Here is a 12,728-nt window from a genome sequence, read left to right on the forward strand (position 1 = left end):
ATTGGTACTTACTATGTAGGTCAATGCTCAAAGCCGTGCTACTAACAGTATCCATTGGTGATTGAATTGATGAGTTTAAGCAACCAGTATTCAAATATCCACTTAAATCGGGGAGAAAGATATAGGGCGTCCCAATTGCTGTGGCTAATGAGCGCCCAGCTGCTCAATTGGCCACTCTTAGATATATGGCAAAAGTACTGCTGGTCGCTGATGGAAGACCGGCCTAAGGTTTGTCCGGCGTGTCCCAACTCAAAGCCAAATCACCACCACCCTGAAACCAAAATCCCGCTACGGTGTGCAGAGTAGTAGCTTTCGAGGTTTAATAGGCCCAGCGAGCGCCTCCGTAACCTTGTGACAAAGTATTCGCATCCCCTGAGAAGCCATCGCGAATACTGAATAAATCAAAAGCCCACCATTGTGTTGAACAGACGCTACAGCTCTCGCGTCAGGCGGTGGTATGCCCCGTTGCGACACCCTCTCTACACACTGGCCAGTCTACTTTCCCTGATTATGCCAGACTACGAGGATTCCATCCCGCTGCACAAGATGTCCTCGCGTGGGGCGTACCGGTCCAGCGACGAGGACGAGGATGAGGAGGATATGGTCGTTATGGATCACCACTTGGACAGCGCTCCGCTCATTGCCGGCGAGCCCAAACCTCCAGAAAACATTAAAACCGACCGAGAACGGACAGTGTGGCCAGGCATGTCGGTGGCCAATAAGCCAACTAAGTACGCCTCGAACGCCGTGTCCAACGCCAAGTACTCGCCCGTCTCGTTCATCCCGGTCATCCTGTTTGAACAGTTCAAGTTCTTCTTCAACTTGTACTTCCTGCTCGTAGCGCTCTCCCAGGCCATTCCGGCACTGCGAATTGGGTACCTTTCGTCCTACATCGTTCCTCTGGCGTTTGTCTTGACCGTCACGATGAGCAAGGAGGCGTGGGACGACATTCAGCGAAGAAGGCGTGATCGCGAAGCCAACAGCGAAAAGTACGAATTGGTAAACTCTCGCAAGTTTGTGCCGGCCAAGGATTTGAAGGTCGGCAACCTGGTGTGGGTCCACAAGGACCAGCGTGTGCCGGCCGACATGGTCCTGCTGCGGTCCTCGGAGGCCTCGGGCGAGTGCTTTATCAGGACTGACCAGCTGGACGGAGAAACAGACTGGAAGCTGCGGTTGGCATGCCCGCTGACCCAGCCGGGAGGCGATGAGTACGCTTTGGAGGGCGTCTCAGTCGTGGCAAGTGCGCCGGAAAAGTCGATCCACTCGTTCCTGGGCACCCTCAAGTTCGAAGGAAGCTCCGTCGGTCTCTCTGTTGACAATACTCTGTGGGCCAACACTGTCTTGGCCTCTGGAACCGCCATTGGCATCGTCATCTATACGGGCAAGGACACGCGTCAGGCGATGAACACTTCCAAAGCCGGCACCAAAGTCGGCCTTCTCGAGCTTGAAATCAACAACCTGTCCAAAATCCTGTGTGGGTGCGTCTTTCTGCTGAGTTTTGGCCTGGTTGCGCTCCACGGATTCGGCCCCGGGTGGTACATTGATGTGATGCGGTTCCTCATTCTGTTCTCGACAATCATCCCCGTATCCCTGCGAGTCAACCTCGACATGGGCAAGTCTGTCTATGCTTACCAGATTGAGCACGACAAGTCTATCCCTGACACCATTGTGCGGACGAGTACCATCCCTGAGGACCTCGGGCGTATCGAGTACTTACTCACAGACAAAACCGGCACTATCACGCAGAACGACATGGAGATGAAGAAGATTCACGTAGGAACTGTGTCGTACGCGGGAGACGCCATGGACGAGGTCACCGCTTACGTCAAGGACACTAGCGGGTCTGCAGGACCCCGAAGCCGTAGAGAGATTGGTGCCCGGGTCAGGGATGTCGTGACCTGCTTGGCCATCTGCCACAATGTGACCCCTTCGTACGACGATGGAGAACTGACCTACCAGGCCGCTTCGCCAGACGAAATCGCCATTGTCAAGTGGACCGCCTCAGTGGGCCTGTCGCTGTACAAGCGTGATCGGACTTCGCTAACTTTGATTTACGAGGCTACGCACGCTCCACTAGAGTACGAAATCCTCCAGGTGTTCCCGTTCAACTCGGACAACAAGCGAATGGGCATTATTGTGCGGGACAGGACAAAAAATGAGTTATGGTTCTTCCAAAAGGGCGCCGATACGGTCATGGGCAAAATCGTTCAGTACAATGACTGGCTCGAGGAGGAGACGGGCAATATGGCACGCGAAGGGCTTCGGACACTGGTTGTTGGACGCAAGAAGCTGACCCAGCAGGCTTATGACACCTTTGTCGCCAAATACGATGCAGCATCGCTCTCCATGACCAACCGTGATGCCGCCATGGCCAAGGTAGTTGGAGAGTACTTGGAACACGACCTCGAGTTGTTGGGCCTCACCGGCGTAGAAGATAAACTCCAGCGCGACATGAAGCCCTCACTTGAGCTTCTGCGCAACGCTGGAATCAAGATCTGGATGCTGACTGGCGACAAGGTGGAAACCGCTCGCTGCGTGGCGGTCAGCTCCAAACTCGTGGCACGGGGGCAGTATATCCACTCCGTGACCAAACTCCACGACCGCGACACTGCGGCTGAGAACCTGGAGTTGCTCAGGCAGCGCCACGACGCTTGTCTACTCATTGACGGAGAGTCGTTGGCGCTGTACCTCAGTCACATGAAGGAGCAGTTTGTAGAGGTCGCCGTGGGGCTGCCAGTAGTCATTGCCTGCCGATGCACTCCCCAGCAGAAAGCCGATGTTGCGATGCTTATCAAGGAGGCAACCAAGAAACGAGTGTGCTGCATTGGCGACGGTGGTAACGACGTCAGCATGATCCAGGCGGCAGACGTGGGCGTGGGTATCGTTGGCAAGGAAGGCAAACAGGCCTCCCTGGCTGCTGACTTCTCAATCACGCAGTTCTGCTACCTTACAAAGCTCCTGGTGTGGCATGGCCGAAACTCATACAAGAGATCCGCTAAATTGGCGCAGTTTGTTATTCACCGTGGTCTTATTATCAGCGTGTGCCAGACTGTCTACTCCATTTCGTCCAAGTTTGAGCCTCTAGCGCTATACCAGGGATGGCTCATGGTGGGCTATGCTACGCTGTACACAATGGCGCCGGTGTTTTCGCTCGTTCTGGATAAGGATGTAGACGAGGACCTGGCTACGCTCTATCCTGAGCTCTACCGTGAGTTGACTCCTGGAAAATCGCTCTCGTATCGAACATTTTTCGTCTGGGTGCTGGTGTCGCTTTATCAGGGCATAGTGATCCAGGGACTTGCGCAACTACTCATTGGACTTGACGAGAATCTGTTTACGAGGCTGGTGGAGGTCAGCTTCACTGCACTTTTGCTAAACGAGCTTATCATGGTTGCTCTTGAGATTATTACCTGGAACCGAGTGATGTTCTTCTCGGAGGTGATAACCCTGGGTATATTCATTGCATCTTTCCCATTCCTGTCGGAGTATTTCGACCTGCAGTACGTTAAGAGCCCTGGGTTCTACTGGAAAACGGCGCTTATCACTGCTACTGCTCTGATTCCACCATGGGTAGGCAAGGCTCTTCGACGTCGGTTGAAGCCTCCAAACTATGCCAAGGTTCAACAAGCATAAATTATGCGTTTATTTTCTAATGCCAGTTACGATCTTTGATAGAGGTTATTATTATATATAAATATGTGAGCTCCACCTTTCAACTGAGGGTTTCTAACCATCGCTCTGGCCAAACTCAGACTCGCAGTTCCCCGTCGCATGCAACTAAGCCAATTTGCAGCAGTTAATGATCTTCCTCGTCTTCACCGGGACAATGTTCAAGCAGATCCGCCTCATCGACATACTTTGCGCTGCACCAAAAACAGTAGTAATGATGCTGCCTCAAGAAGTCAAGCACTTTTTGTAGTCGTTCTTCGGGCAGCAGTTCTTCGAATTCCCCTAGTTCAGCATCCTCATGGTCATCACTGACAGTAGTTTGAAGCGACTCTCCCAGAAAGCCCTTTTTGAGTTCTGCAAGCCGCTGCTTGGCCTGGTTTTCGGCAACCAGACCGCGATACAATACATTGAGTTCCGAGAGGTCAGTAAACTCATATGGATGGTCATCTAGATGCTCAATATTAAGCAGAACCTTCTGTGCAGCCTTCAGTCGTCCTAGGGTCCGTTTTGTCTCGTGTTGCTCACGGATATGCTCTCGAAAGTCTGATTTCTCGGCCTCCTGCTTACGACTATGCTCGTCTTGCGCTTCTAGAAGCTCCTTTTTCATTGCCCTTTCTGCACCAATTCCGTGGCGGCCAGGCTTGATCTCTAACACAACTGGCTCGTTTATTGCGGTTTTATCTGGTTTAGCTGATCCCAATCGCGACCCTGGCTTGTAGCCCATTTTGCGCAGCAGTTTTAGTCCCCGATTCTCCTCCTCCTCCTCTGCTTCCTCGTCATTAGCTTGGCGTTTGGCGGGAAGAATGCTAGTTTTCAGGGCTTGATTGATCTTTTCATATTTAGTGTCGATGGGACTATCCGCTAATTGCTTAGGCAGCGGTTCATTTTCTACGACCCCTTCGAAAGACATATTCATATAATCTTCTTCATGTTCATCGGAAGAAGCCTCTCCCTTAGGAGGATTCTGTTTATATCCGAGCGGAGGCATCTATAATAAAATATTGAAGGTAGCATTTAGATGGTGTAGTGATCTGAGACACGGTGGTTCCGCCACGCAAGGAACAGACGATAGTATGATGCGAACCCCTTAGGCGTATGGAAGTTATTCACCAGGTCATTTTTTAAATTGAAGAAGTAAGCGGCGTGAAATCCATCTACTCTTTGGGATGATTGAGTAATCGCGAGCGCATTGTTCATAGGGCATCGAAGGTTCTCTGCTATATAGTACCTGATAAGAAGAAGTAGATTGTCTGAGGAGTTGAATGGATATTACGAAGCACTGGACAGAACGTGTTTTTCTGGGTACCACGTCAAAAATGACACTGCAGCAATCCTTGATCGCTTCGGTATATCGACAGTAACAAGGGTTTTGGCCGTAGCTTCCCTCATTTTACATCGAAGGCGGAAAATATAAGGGCTGCTTAACGATACGATACCGGGTATGTCCACCCCACATTACGAAATAAACCCTTGCGCACTGGGTTTTGAACCCGTCAACTGCTTATTTAAATTAGCGTTTGATAGTTGTAATGGTGCTAAATCGTTTTACGGGGACCTTGGGGTGGTAGCTCGGGCCACGAATATGCACAATGAAGTACAAAGATAGCCAATGATGTAGCGTAGCTCCATTTTCGTTTAAACCCCCATGGTATTGCAGTTTAAGTACTGTGCTGCTGGCAAAATTCGATTGCGGGTTATTTCAATGCTCCGATGTCTTCAAATCCAGTCGCAGAGGTCCGTAACCACGGGCCAATTTTTTTGGAAACGAATGGCGTTACGACATGTAATCTAGCACGACTCATAGGGAAGCGCTAATCCAATTGTAGCTATAAAAGCTCATAGAAATGGTTCTAATTTGTGCATCCAATTAAAATTACCAATGATGTTGTCCTCGTTCTTGGTAACATTATTAATTGCCATTATGTCGACTGCCAATGCAAAAGTCGCGTCTGCCAGCAGTCTCACAAAGATAGCTAACTCGGCTTCGGTGGATGAGCACTATACATCGTCGCTGCTGAAAGAATTGTGGACAGGGATCTCAGTCAAGACTGCTTCAGTGACCGCTACTGTGAGCGCTACGCCTGTTAGCTCCCGAGAACTTGCGAGTCCGCCAAATATGCCTAGATTCACAAGCAATATGAAATTTCCAAAGGACTTTATTTGGGGCTGGGCGGCATCAGCTCCTCAGATTGAGGGAGCAGTCAGAGCTGACGGGCGAGGGCCCTCAGTCTGGGATAACATTGTGCACAAGGTTCCTGGCATTATCAAAAACAATGATACCCTCGACGTCACGACTAACCATTACTATCTTTACAAGCAAGATGTCGAAAGACTCAAAGCAATGAAAGTTCCGTATTACTCGTTGACTATGTCATGGTCGCGGATCTTTCCGTTTGGCAATGGCACCGTCAATAAAAAAGGTCTGGAGCACTACATTGACGAAGTTGACTATCTTATCGCCAATGGAATTACTCCAGTGGTCACTATTTACCACTGGGATATGCCCCAGGCACTCCAGAACGCGTATGGAGGTTGGATTGACAAGCACGTTGTTGAAGATTATGCCAATTATGCTCGAACTGTGTTCCACGCTCTCGCGAACAAGGTCAAGACGTGGATCACAATGAATGAACCGCAAGTGTTTTGTCAGGATTATTATGATTGGCCGGACAAAGTGTTCCCTACATTCAATAAGACTGCACTTGAAAGAAAGTATCTCTGTGGCCACCATGCCATTCTCGCTCATGCCACTGCTGTCAAAGTTTTTCGAGAGGAAATTGAGCCGAAATACGGCAAGGGTAAGATCGGATTCCCTCAGTCGTGGGATTTTACACCTCCCTTCTCTGATTCAAATGCGGATCATCAAGCATCAAACCGTTCGATGGACTTTACGGCCGGCTGGATCAGTCAGCCTATTTTTGGGGATGGCGAGTACCCCAAGGTAATGAGAGACACGCTTGGCGAGTTGCTTCCAAAGTTCACTGAGGAGCAAAAGAAGCTCATTGCTGGTGCCGCTGATTTTTATGCCTGGGATTCTTACACTGGGTATCCTGTCCGAGCCCCTGACGATGGAATTGAAGCATGTATTAAAAAGAAGACTCACCCAGACTGGCCGGGATGTTATGAATCATCCCTCGTCCTTATAAATGGTTGGTACGCTGGCGGTGTATCTGATCCTGGCACTGCCAATTGGCTCTTGAATGCCCCTGATATTGTAAAACAAGGCATTCGTTGGTCTTGGAATAAATACTCTCCGAAAGAATACATATTACCGGAGTTTGGATGGGCCGTATACAAAGAGAACGACATGGATATTGTCCAAGCGCGTTATGACACAGAGCGAATTGACTATCTGCACTCATATCTCGACGCAATGCTTGATCTTATTAACATTGACCAGGTTAACATTACAGGTTGTTTTGTGTGGTCTATGATGGACAATCTAGAATGGTACGAGGGGTTTCGTACTCGATTCGGTCTCCAATATGTCGACTATACCACTCTTGAGCGTACCTATAAAAAGTCGGCCTTCTTCACAAGAGACTACTTCCGACACCATTTGGACCAATGAAATTGATGGCACTCTAGCTAGACATAGGTACACTTAAACCCTGTATTTAGTTGGGGTAAACCTTATATATTATCGACGACATCACAACAAGGTGTTAGCCGAGAACAGACTGACTTGGGAAAGAACTGAAAAGCGGAATGAACAATTATCTTATGTTGTTTGCAATTGTTCTCACTGCATACACTACTTTAATCAGTGCAGCGTTTCATAAAAATGGTACCTTCAGGAATGCCACCGCGTCTAAGCATTATACCAAATCGATGCTCTCGTCTCTTTGGCGCGACATGGACATTAGCACTGCAGATATTACGGTGACTGTGGCACCCACTCATGTTCCTGCATCCGAGTTAATTAAGCCTCCAAACATGCCTACTCAGCGAAGAAAGTACAGGCTGCCAAAGGACTTCATATGGGGCTGGGCATCTACTGCTCCTCAAATCGAAGGTGCTGTCAAGGCAGATGGAAGGGGCCCCTCTATATGGGATAATATTGTGCACAAAGTCGATGATTTTATTGCAGACGATACGGATTTCGACATTGCGAATAACCACTATTATCTCTATAAGCAGGATATTGAACGGTTAGGGGCAATTGGAGTCAAGGCCTACTCCATGTCTGTGTCCTGGTCGCGAATATTCCCGCTCGGCAATGGTACTATAAACAAAAAGGGACTGCAGCACTACGTAGATGAAGTGCAGTACCTAGTAGCCAGGAATATTACCCCCATTGTCACGCTATATCATTGGGATCTTCCGCAAACGCTGCAGGAATGGTACGGCGGTTTTCTCAGCGATAAGATTGTCGAAGATTTCGGGAATTATGTTCGAGCAGTGTTCAATGCCCTTGCACCGTATGTCAAGATATGGATCACCCTTAACGAGCCCCAAATGTTCTGCAACGACTACATGGAGTGGCCGAAAGAAGCTCCTGATGATGTTTTCCCTGTGCATGATATGGACGATCCATTAGAGCGCCTTTATACGTGTGGGCATAATGCTCTGCTGGCCCATGCTGAAGCAGTCAGGATCTTTCGACAGGAGATTGTGCCAAAACATGGTCCAGGGAAGATCTCGTTTGCCAATTCGTGGGACTATACTCCTCCATATACTCGGAAGAGACAAGACCAATGGGCGTCAGAGAGGGCACTGGATTTTGCTGCTGGGTGGTTTGGCAATCCGGTTTATATCAACGGCGATTACCCAAAATCCATGAAGAAAACACTAGGAGACTTACTGCCGAAGTTTACCAGGAAGCAAAAGAACCTCATCAAGGGGTCCGCTGACTTCTACGCATGGGATTCTTATACTGGCTACCCGGTAAAGGCGGCGACAAGACGAATGAACCGATGCATTAACGACAAGGACCGTGAAGACTGGCCCGTATGCGTGGAGGATGTCCACGAGCTACCTGGCGGCTGGCCAATTGGTGCAATGGCAGACGAAGGGACACCATGGCTATACAACACCCCAAACTACTTTCGCGAAGGAGTGCTGTGGTCTTGGAAAAAGTTCCGCCCCAAAGAATATTTCATACCAGAATTCGGTTTCAGCGTTTGGAATGAAGATGAAATGAGCATTTCACAGGCGAGATATGACACGGACAGAATTGATTATTATGAAGGCTATCTAAATGCGATTCTCGGCTTGGTGAATGAAGACAAGGTAAAGTTGATTGGAGCGATTGCATGGAGCGCAACTGATAATTTTGAATGGAGAGAGGGCCAGGCTGTTCGATTTGGCCTACAATACATCGACTACGAGACGATGGAGCGATACTATAAGAAATCGGCATTCTATTTTTGTGATTTTTTCAGGCATTACATTCGATAGCGCCGGAAAATAGCTTCAAGAAGGGGAAATGCAATTTCATTTACGTCTATACAATCTAATATCAAATAATATGCGTGTCCTTGGGATCATCGGGTAGGAGGTTGGTCCCGTCGATTATGGTCATTCCCTGCCTCTTCAGTATTACGATCTGGAGCCTCATTCACAGCGGTCTCCCCGTTATTTTCAGCGTTTTCGCTAACAACTTCTTCGCCATCATCATCATCATCATCATCATCTTCATCGTCATACTCGGGATCATAGTAGTCGTGATCGAAATCATCTACTTCAGCGAATGGATCTGCACGGCGTCGCTGGAAGTCTCTCACGTGAGCATCACGGAATGCCTGGCTAGCTGCTCGGATGACAGGAGTAGCAAGAGACGCGAGAGTTTCTCGTCGCTTGAGAGGGCTAGGTTCATGCGGAAGAGAAGGTTCCACATATCGTGGAATCGTCTCCAGTCCCTCTTCAATGTGCGGGTGAGCCAAAACAGGTTCAGTAGTGGCCCGTGGGAGTGAAATTGAACGCATACGTCGTGCTGATCGGAAAGAATCCCGACTTCTCTTACGCTTCGACAAAGACTGCCGAGGCCGAGCCGGAGCGTATGGAAGCGTGAGGTCTCTGGAAGCTCTGAACCGACCAACATTGGCACAGTGTTCATTTTCAACACGGAAGAATACCCAAAGGAAGCGACGAATAATTTCAATCAATGCAACAATGAAGGAAATCTTCGCTGACTGTTGGATCTGATCATAGTATGCAGCATAGAGCACCCAACTGAATCGCATGATCGGATCAAGGACCATCATGATGTAGTAGTATACCTTGGGATATGCTAGCTCGTCTCTGAGAAGGGTATTCTCTGTATCGGTTTGGCCCAATGACCAATCCATGATAATGTCCCAGAACGAGCTATAAACAGAATTGAGTGAGGCAAACAAAATGAACATCGCCCTAATGGGCGTGGACTCGCCCCTATCAATTCGAAGCAAGCTCAGGAACATGTAGTAGAGTATAAGGCAACTGTACTTGGCAGCGTTGGCCAAGTGTGGGAACCAATCTCCAGTATCCAGAAATCGTCGAATACATTGGAGGAAACGCCAAATTCCCGGAAGGCAGTTCAAGAAGCCAAGGAGTCGGGACTTGGATGAAGAGCACCGCGATGTAGTCGGCGACCCGGGATAAACGTTAATCCAATCAGTAGCGTAAAGACAGAAGAAAAATGAAGCATTAGACAACGAGTAGTTGAGGCTGCAAAAAATGTCGCCCATGAAGAAATCCTTAAACTCAACGGGATACAGGCCACTGAGTAGAAGTCGCCAGCAAGAGATGAAAAGCCATCTTCGAGACCGCCACTGAAATATCGGCAGAGGAACGACGAACACCGCCACACAAATACCAAGATAAATGCATGGGAAATACCTGGCTGGGAAAGTTGTGGGGAAGAAGTCGTTGAAAGTAAACCAACCAAATACGGACAACAAAAACATGAGAATGGCTGGAATCACTCCGTACTGGCACGGATCAAGAATGTACCGCGGGTCAAATTCAAAGACAAACGGATAGTTGATCTTCTGCTTTTTCCAGATCATGAGGTTTATTGTGAAAAGGTTGAGCATTAGAATAACGATGAAGAAGCCACCCCAGATCTGGAACAGGTAAGACGTGTCCGGTCTTTCAGGATGGCCCAAGTGTTGTATTCCTGTGACAAGTGCGTAGACAAATAGCGGAACAGACAACCCGAGGAACAAGCCAATAGTGAACATGTCGGTGTAGTGCTGCTCTGGGAACTCCTTTGCACGCAGCTTTTCCACAGCACTCTTGTGGTTGCCATCTTCAAAATAGCTCGCGTACAGATTCTCCGTCTTGACGAGCAAGTTATCGAGGATATCGCTCTTAACGAATTCCAAGCCGTTGAGCTTTTCTAGGTACTTTTCGCAAATGGAATTGTGGGTTAGCTTGTCAAATTTTTTGACAATTTTCCGAATCGCAGTGTAATTGAGGGCTCTGTACCCTTTCAACAGCTCGAGCGAGCGGTAGTACTCCGCTGTAGCTAGCTTGAGCTGACGTTTGGCAGAGATGTACGAGACAGTGTCTTCATCCTTTCTCTCATAGTCCACCACATGACTTTCGGAAGCTCCGTGGTGGTGCGTGCTGTCCTCCTTGCCATTCTTACGGAGGTGTCTCAACCTCACCGGAAGCGAGGGCAGGTCTACTTTCTTGACAATCGCCGAACCAGTAGATCGCGCAACCTCGTTCAACGGATTGGTAGCTTTTGTGTTGTGGTACGACCCTTTGGCCTGCTTCCGGTGCTCCAGCATTCGGATAAGCTGATCTTGCAGAATGAGATACCGGTCCACAGCCTCTTCTTCCTTTTCGATGTAGAACTCATTGATTTGACGCACCTGGTCGTCGACCCACTGCACAAACTCTACCTCGGGATGCAGCGCGGCCGAGCCCATATTCATCATGTCAAACGGCCTGAAATACGAGCGGCTTCTAGTAATTTCTCCCTCGCTCATAACGTCACTCTGCAGCGGATTAAGCAACGGTGACCGGTCAGTTATGGGAAATGTGCCTGCATAATGCACCTTATGGATACTGGTATTCACGGCAGAAGAATTGTCAGTCTTTAGCGCTGGCGGCGGAAGCTGTAGCGACACATTGGTCTTCGTACGCTCAATGGCTCCATAATTATCGGCATCAGGAGAAAGCCGCGACCCGCTTCCATCCTCAGCTGGAGAATTGGCGCCTTTCCCAGCCGCAAGATCCTGCTTCTTCTGGTCCGCTATAGACGGTGGCAGGCCAGCGAGTTCGTCAAGGACCTCGGACGACGGCTCCTGCGCTGGGCAAATTGGCTTACTTGCCGCGGCCATTACGGCCTGGCCCCTATGCCACTGTTTGACCTGATCTTCATCCTCCAGCAGCTTAACAATCTTCTTCAGTCGTTTTTTCCCGCCCTAAACTGTTAGCTTCGAATATCGCGAGGCTGTTATACTTACCTTGTAATCCAGGTACTTAACCCTCCATTCAGGGACCTTTAAATTGTTAGTATTTTTTACGGTTTCTGCTTAATCCATAAAATGATCTTACCAGGTTCTCCCGCAAATGACTAAACAACAGTTAGACCGGTTCATAAGTAGTAGAGTCAACTTACAGTGCAAACTTCATGGTTTCAAGGAGTGGTTGGCGAAGGGGAAACGGCTAAATTATGCGCCCTTAATCTTAAAGAGTTGCTGGTAGGATGCAGTGATGATGCACGGTCTCGGGACGCGCATAATTTCTCCCACTTTGTATTGTTGCTGGACTTGGCCCGTGTATTGCTGCAGGATGGGATAAGAGTTGATTTTTCGCTGTTAGCTTGAAAAGTAGCTAGTTGTTACTCATCATGGCACTGTATCCACTGGTTGGGTCATATTTTGAAATATGGGCTGTTGATTGGGGCTCGACATATTTTGATACAGCCGCATGCGGCTTTCGTGCGGCTCACCCCATCTTATATTATATATACTTTTTATTCGTTGACGGGTTAAATTGTGCCAATGGGTTAATAACACATACAGTAGTAGAAACAAGTAAATGCAGTTAAGGACCGTATTGGTCAATTCATTTTTCATTCTAAAAGCCTTCTTGCCGAACATCTTATGCCATTCCATTCTTGC

The 12,728-nt window shown here is 48.6% G+C and overlaps 5 protein-coding genes across 5 annotated transcripts; 3 read left to right on the forward strand and 2 right to left on the reverse strand.

Annotated features, from left to right (window-relative positions):
- Window positions 1-510: 510 nt before the first annotated feature.
- NEO1 (aminophospholipid-translocating P4-type ATPase NEO1) lies at window positions 511-3,633 on the forward strand (the record flags this gene model as incomplete). Its single annotated transcript, XM_076682996.1, has 1 exon — window positions 511-3,633. The coding sequence occupies one exon, from the start codon at window positions 511-513 to the stop codon at window positions 3,631-3,633; it is 3,123 nt and encodes a 1,040-aa protein (XP_076542604.1).
- A 163-nt stretch (window positions 3,634-3,796) lies between these two features.
- CMG1 (Cmg1p) lies at window positions 3,797-4,657 on the reverse strand (the record flags this gene model as incomplete). Its single annotated transcript, XM_076682997.1, has 1 exon — window positions 3,797-4,657. One exon carries the CDS (start codon window positions 4,655-4,657, stop codon window positions 3,797-3,799), a length of 861 nt encoding a protein of 286 aa, XP_076542605.1.
- Window positions 4,658-5,806: 1,149 nt separating this feature from the next.
- TRVA0_006S00342 (glycoside hydrolase family 1 protein) lies at window positions 5,807-7,240 on the forward strand (the record flags this gene model as incomplete). Its single annotated transcript, XM_076682998.1, has 1 exon — window positions 5,807-7,240. One exon carries the CDS (start codon window positions 5,807-5,809, stop codon window positions 7,238-7,240), a length of 1,434 nt encoding a protein of 477 aa, XP_076542606.1.
- A 260-nt stretch (window positions 7,241-7,500) lies between these two features.
- Window positions 7,501-9,069, forward strand: TRVA0_006S00364 (glycoside hydrolase family 1 protein; the record flags this gene model as incomplete). The annotated part of the gene is made up of 1 exon (XM_076682999.1): window positions 7,501-9,069. One exon carries the CDS (start codon window positions 7,501-7,503, stop codon window positions 9,067-9,069), a length of 1,569 nt encoding a protein of 522 aa, XP_076542607.1.
- An 86-nt stretch (window positions 9,070-9,155) lies between these two features.
- SYG1 (Syg1p) lies at window positions 9,156-12,237 on the reverse strand (the record flags this gene model as incomplete). Its single annotated transcript, XM_076683000.1, has 4 exons — window positions 9,156-12,026; window positions 12,069-12,104; window positions 12,160-12,178; window positions 12,224-12,237. 4 exons carry the CDS (start codon window positions 12,235-12,237, stop codon window positions 9,156-9,158), a joined length of 2,940 nt encoding a protein of 979 aa, XP_076542608.1.
- Window positions 12,238-12,728: the final 491 nt, after the last annotated feature.

Source organism: Trichomonascus vanleenenianus (genome assembly GCF_965637985.1).
Source record: "Trichomonascus vanleenenianus strain CLIB 3782 genome assembly, contig: TRVA0_006S, whole genome shotgun sequence".
NCBI classification, from domain to species: Eukaryota; Fungi; Ascomycota; class Dipodascomycetes; order Dipodascales; family Trichomonascaceae; genus Blastobotrys; species Blastobotrys vanleenenianus.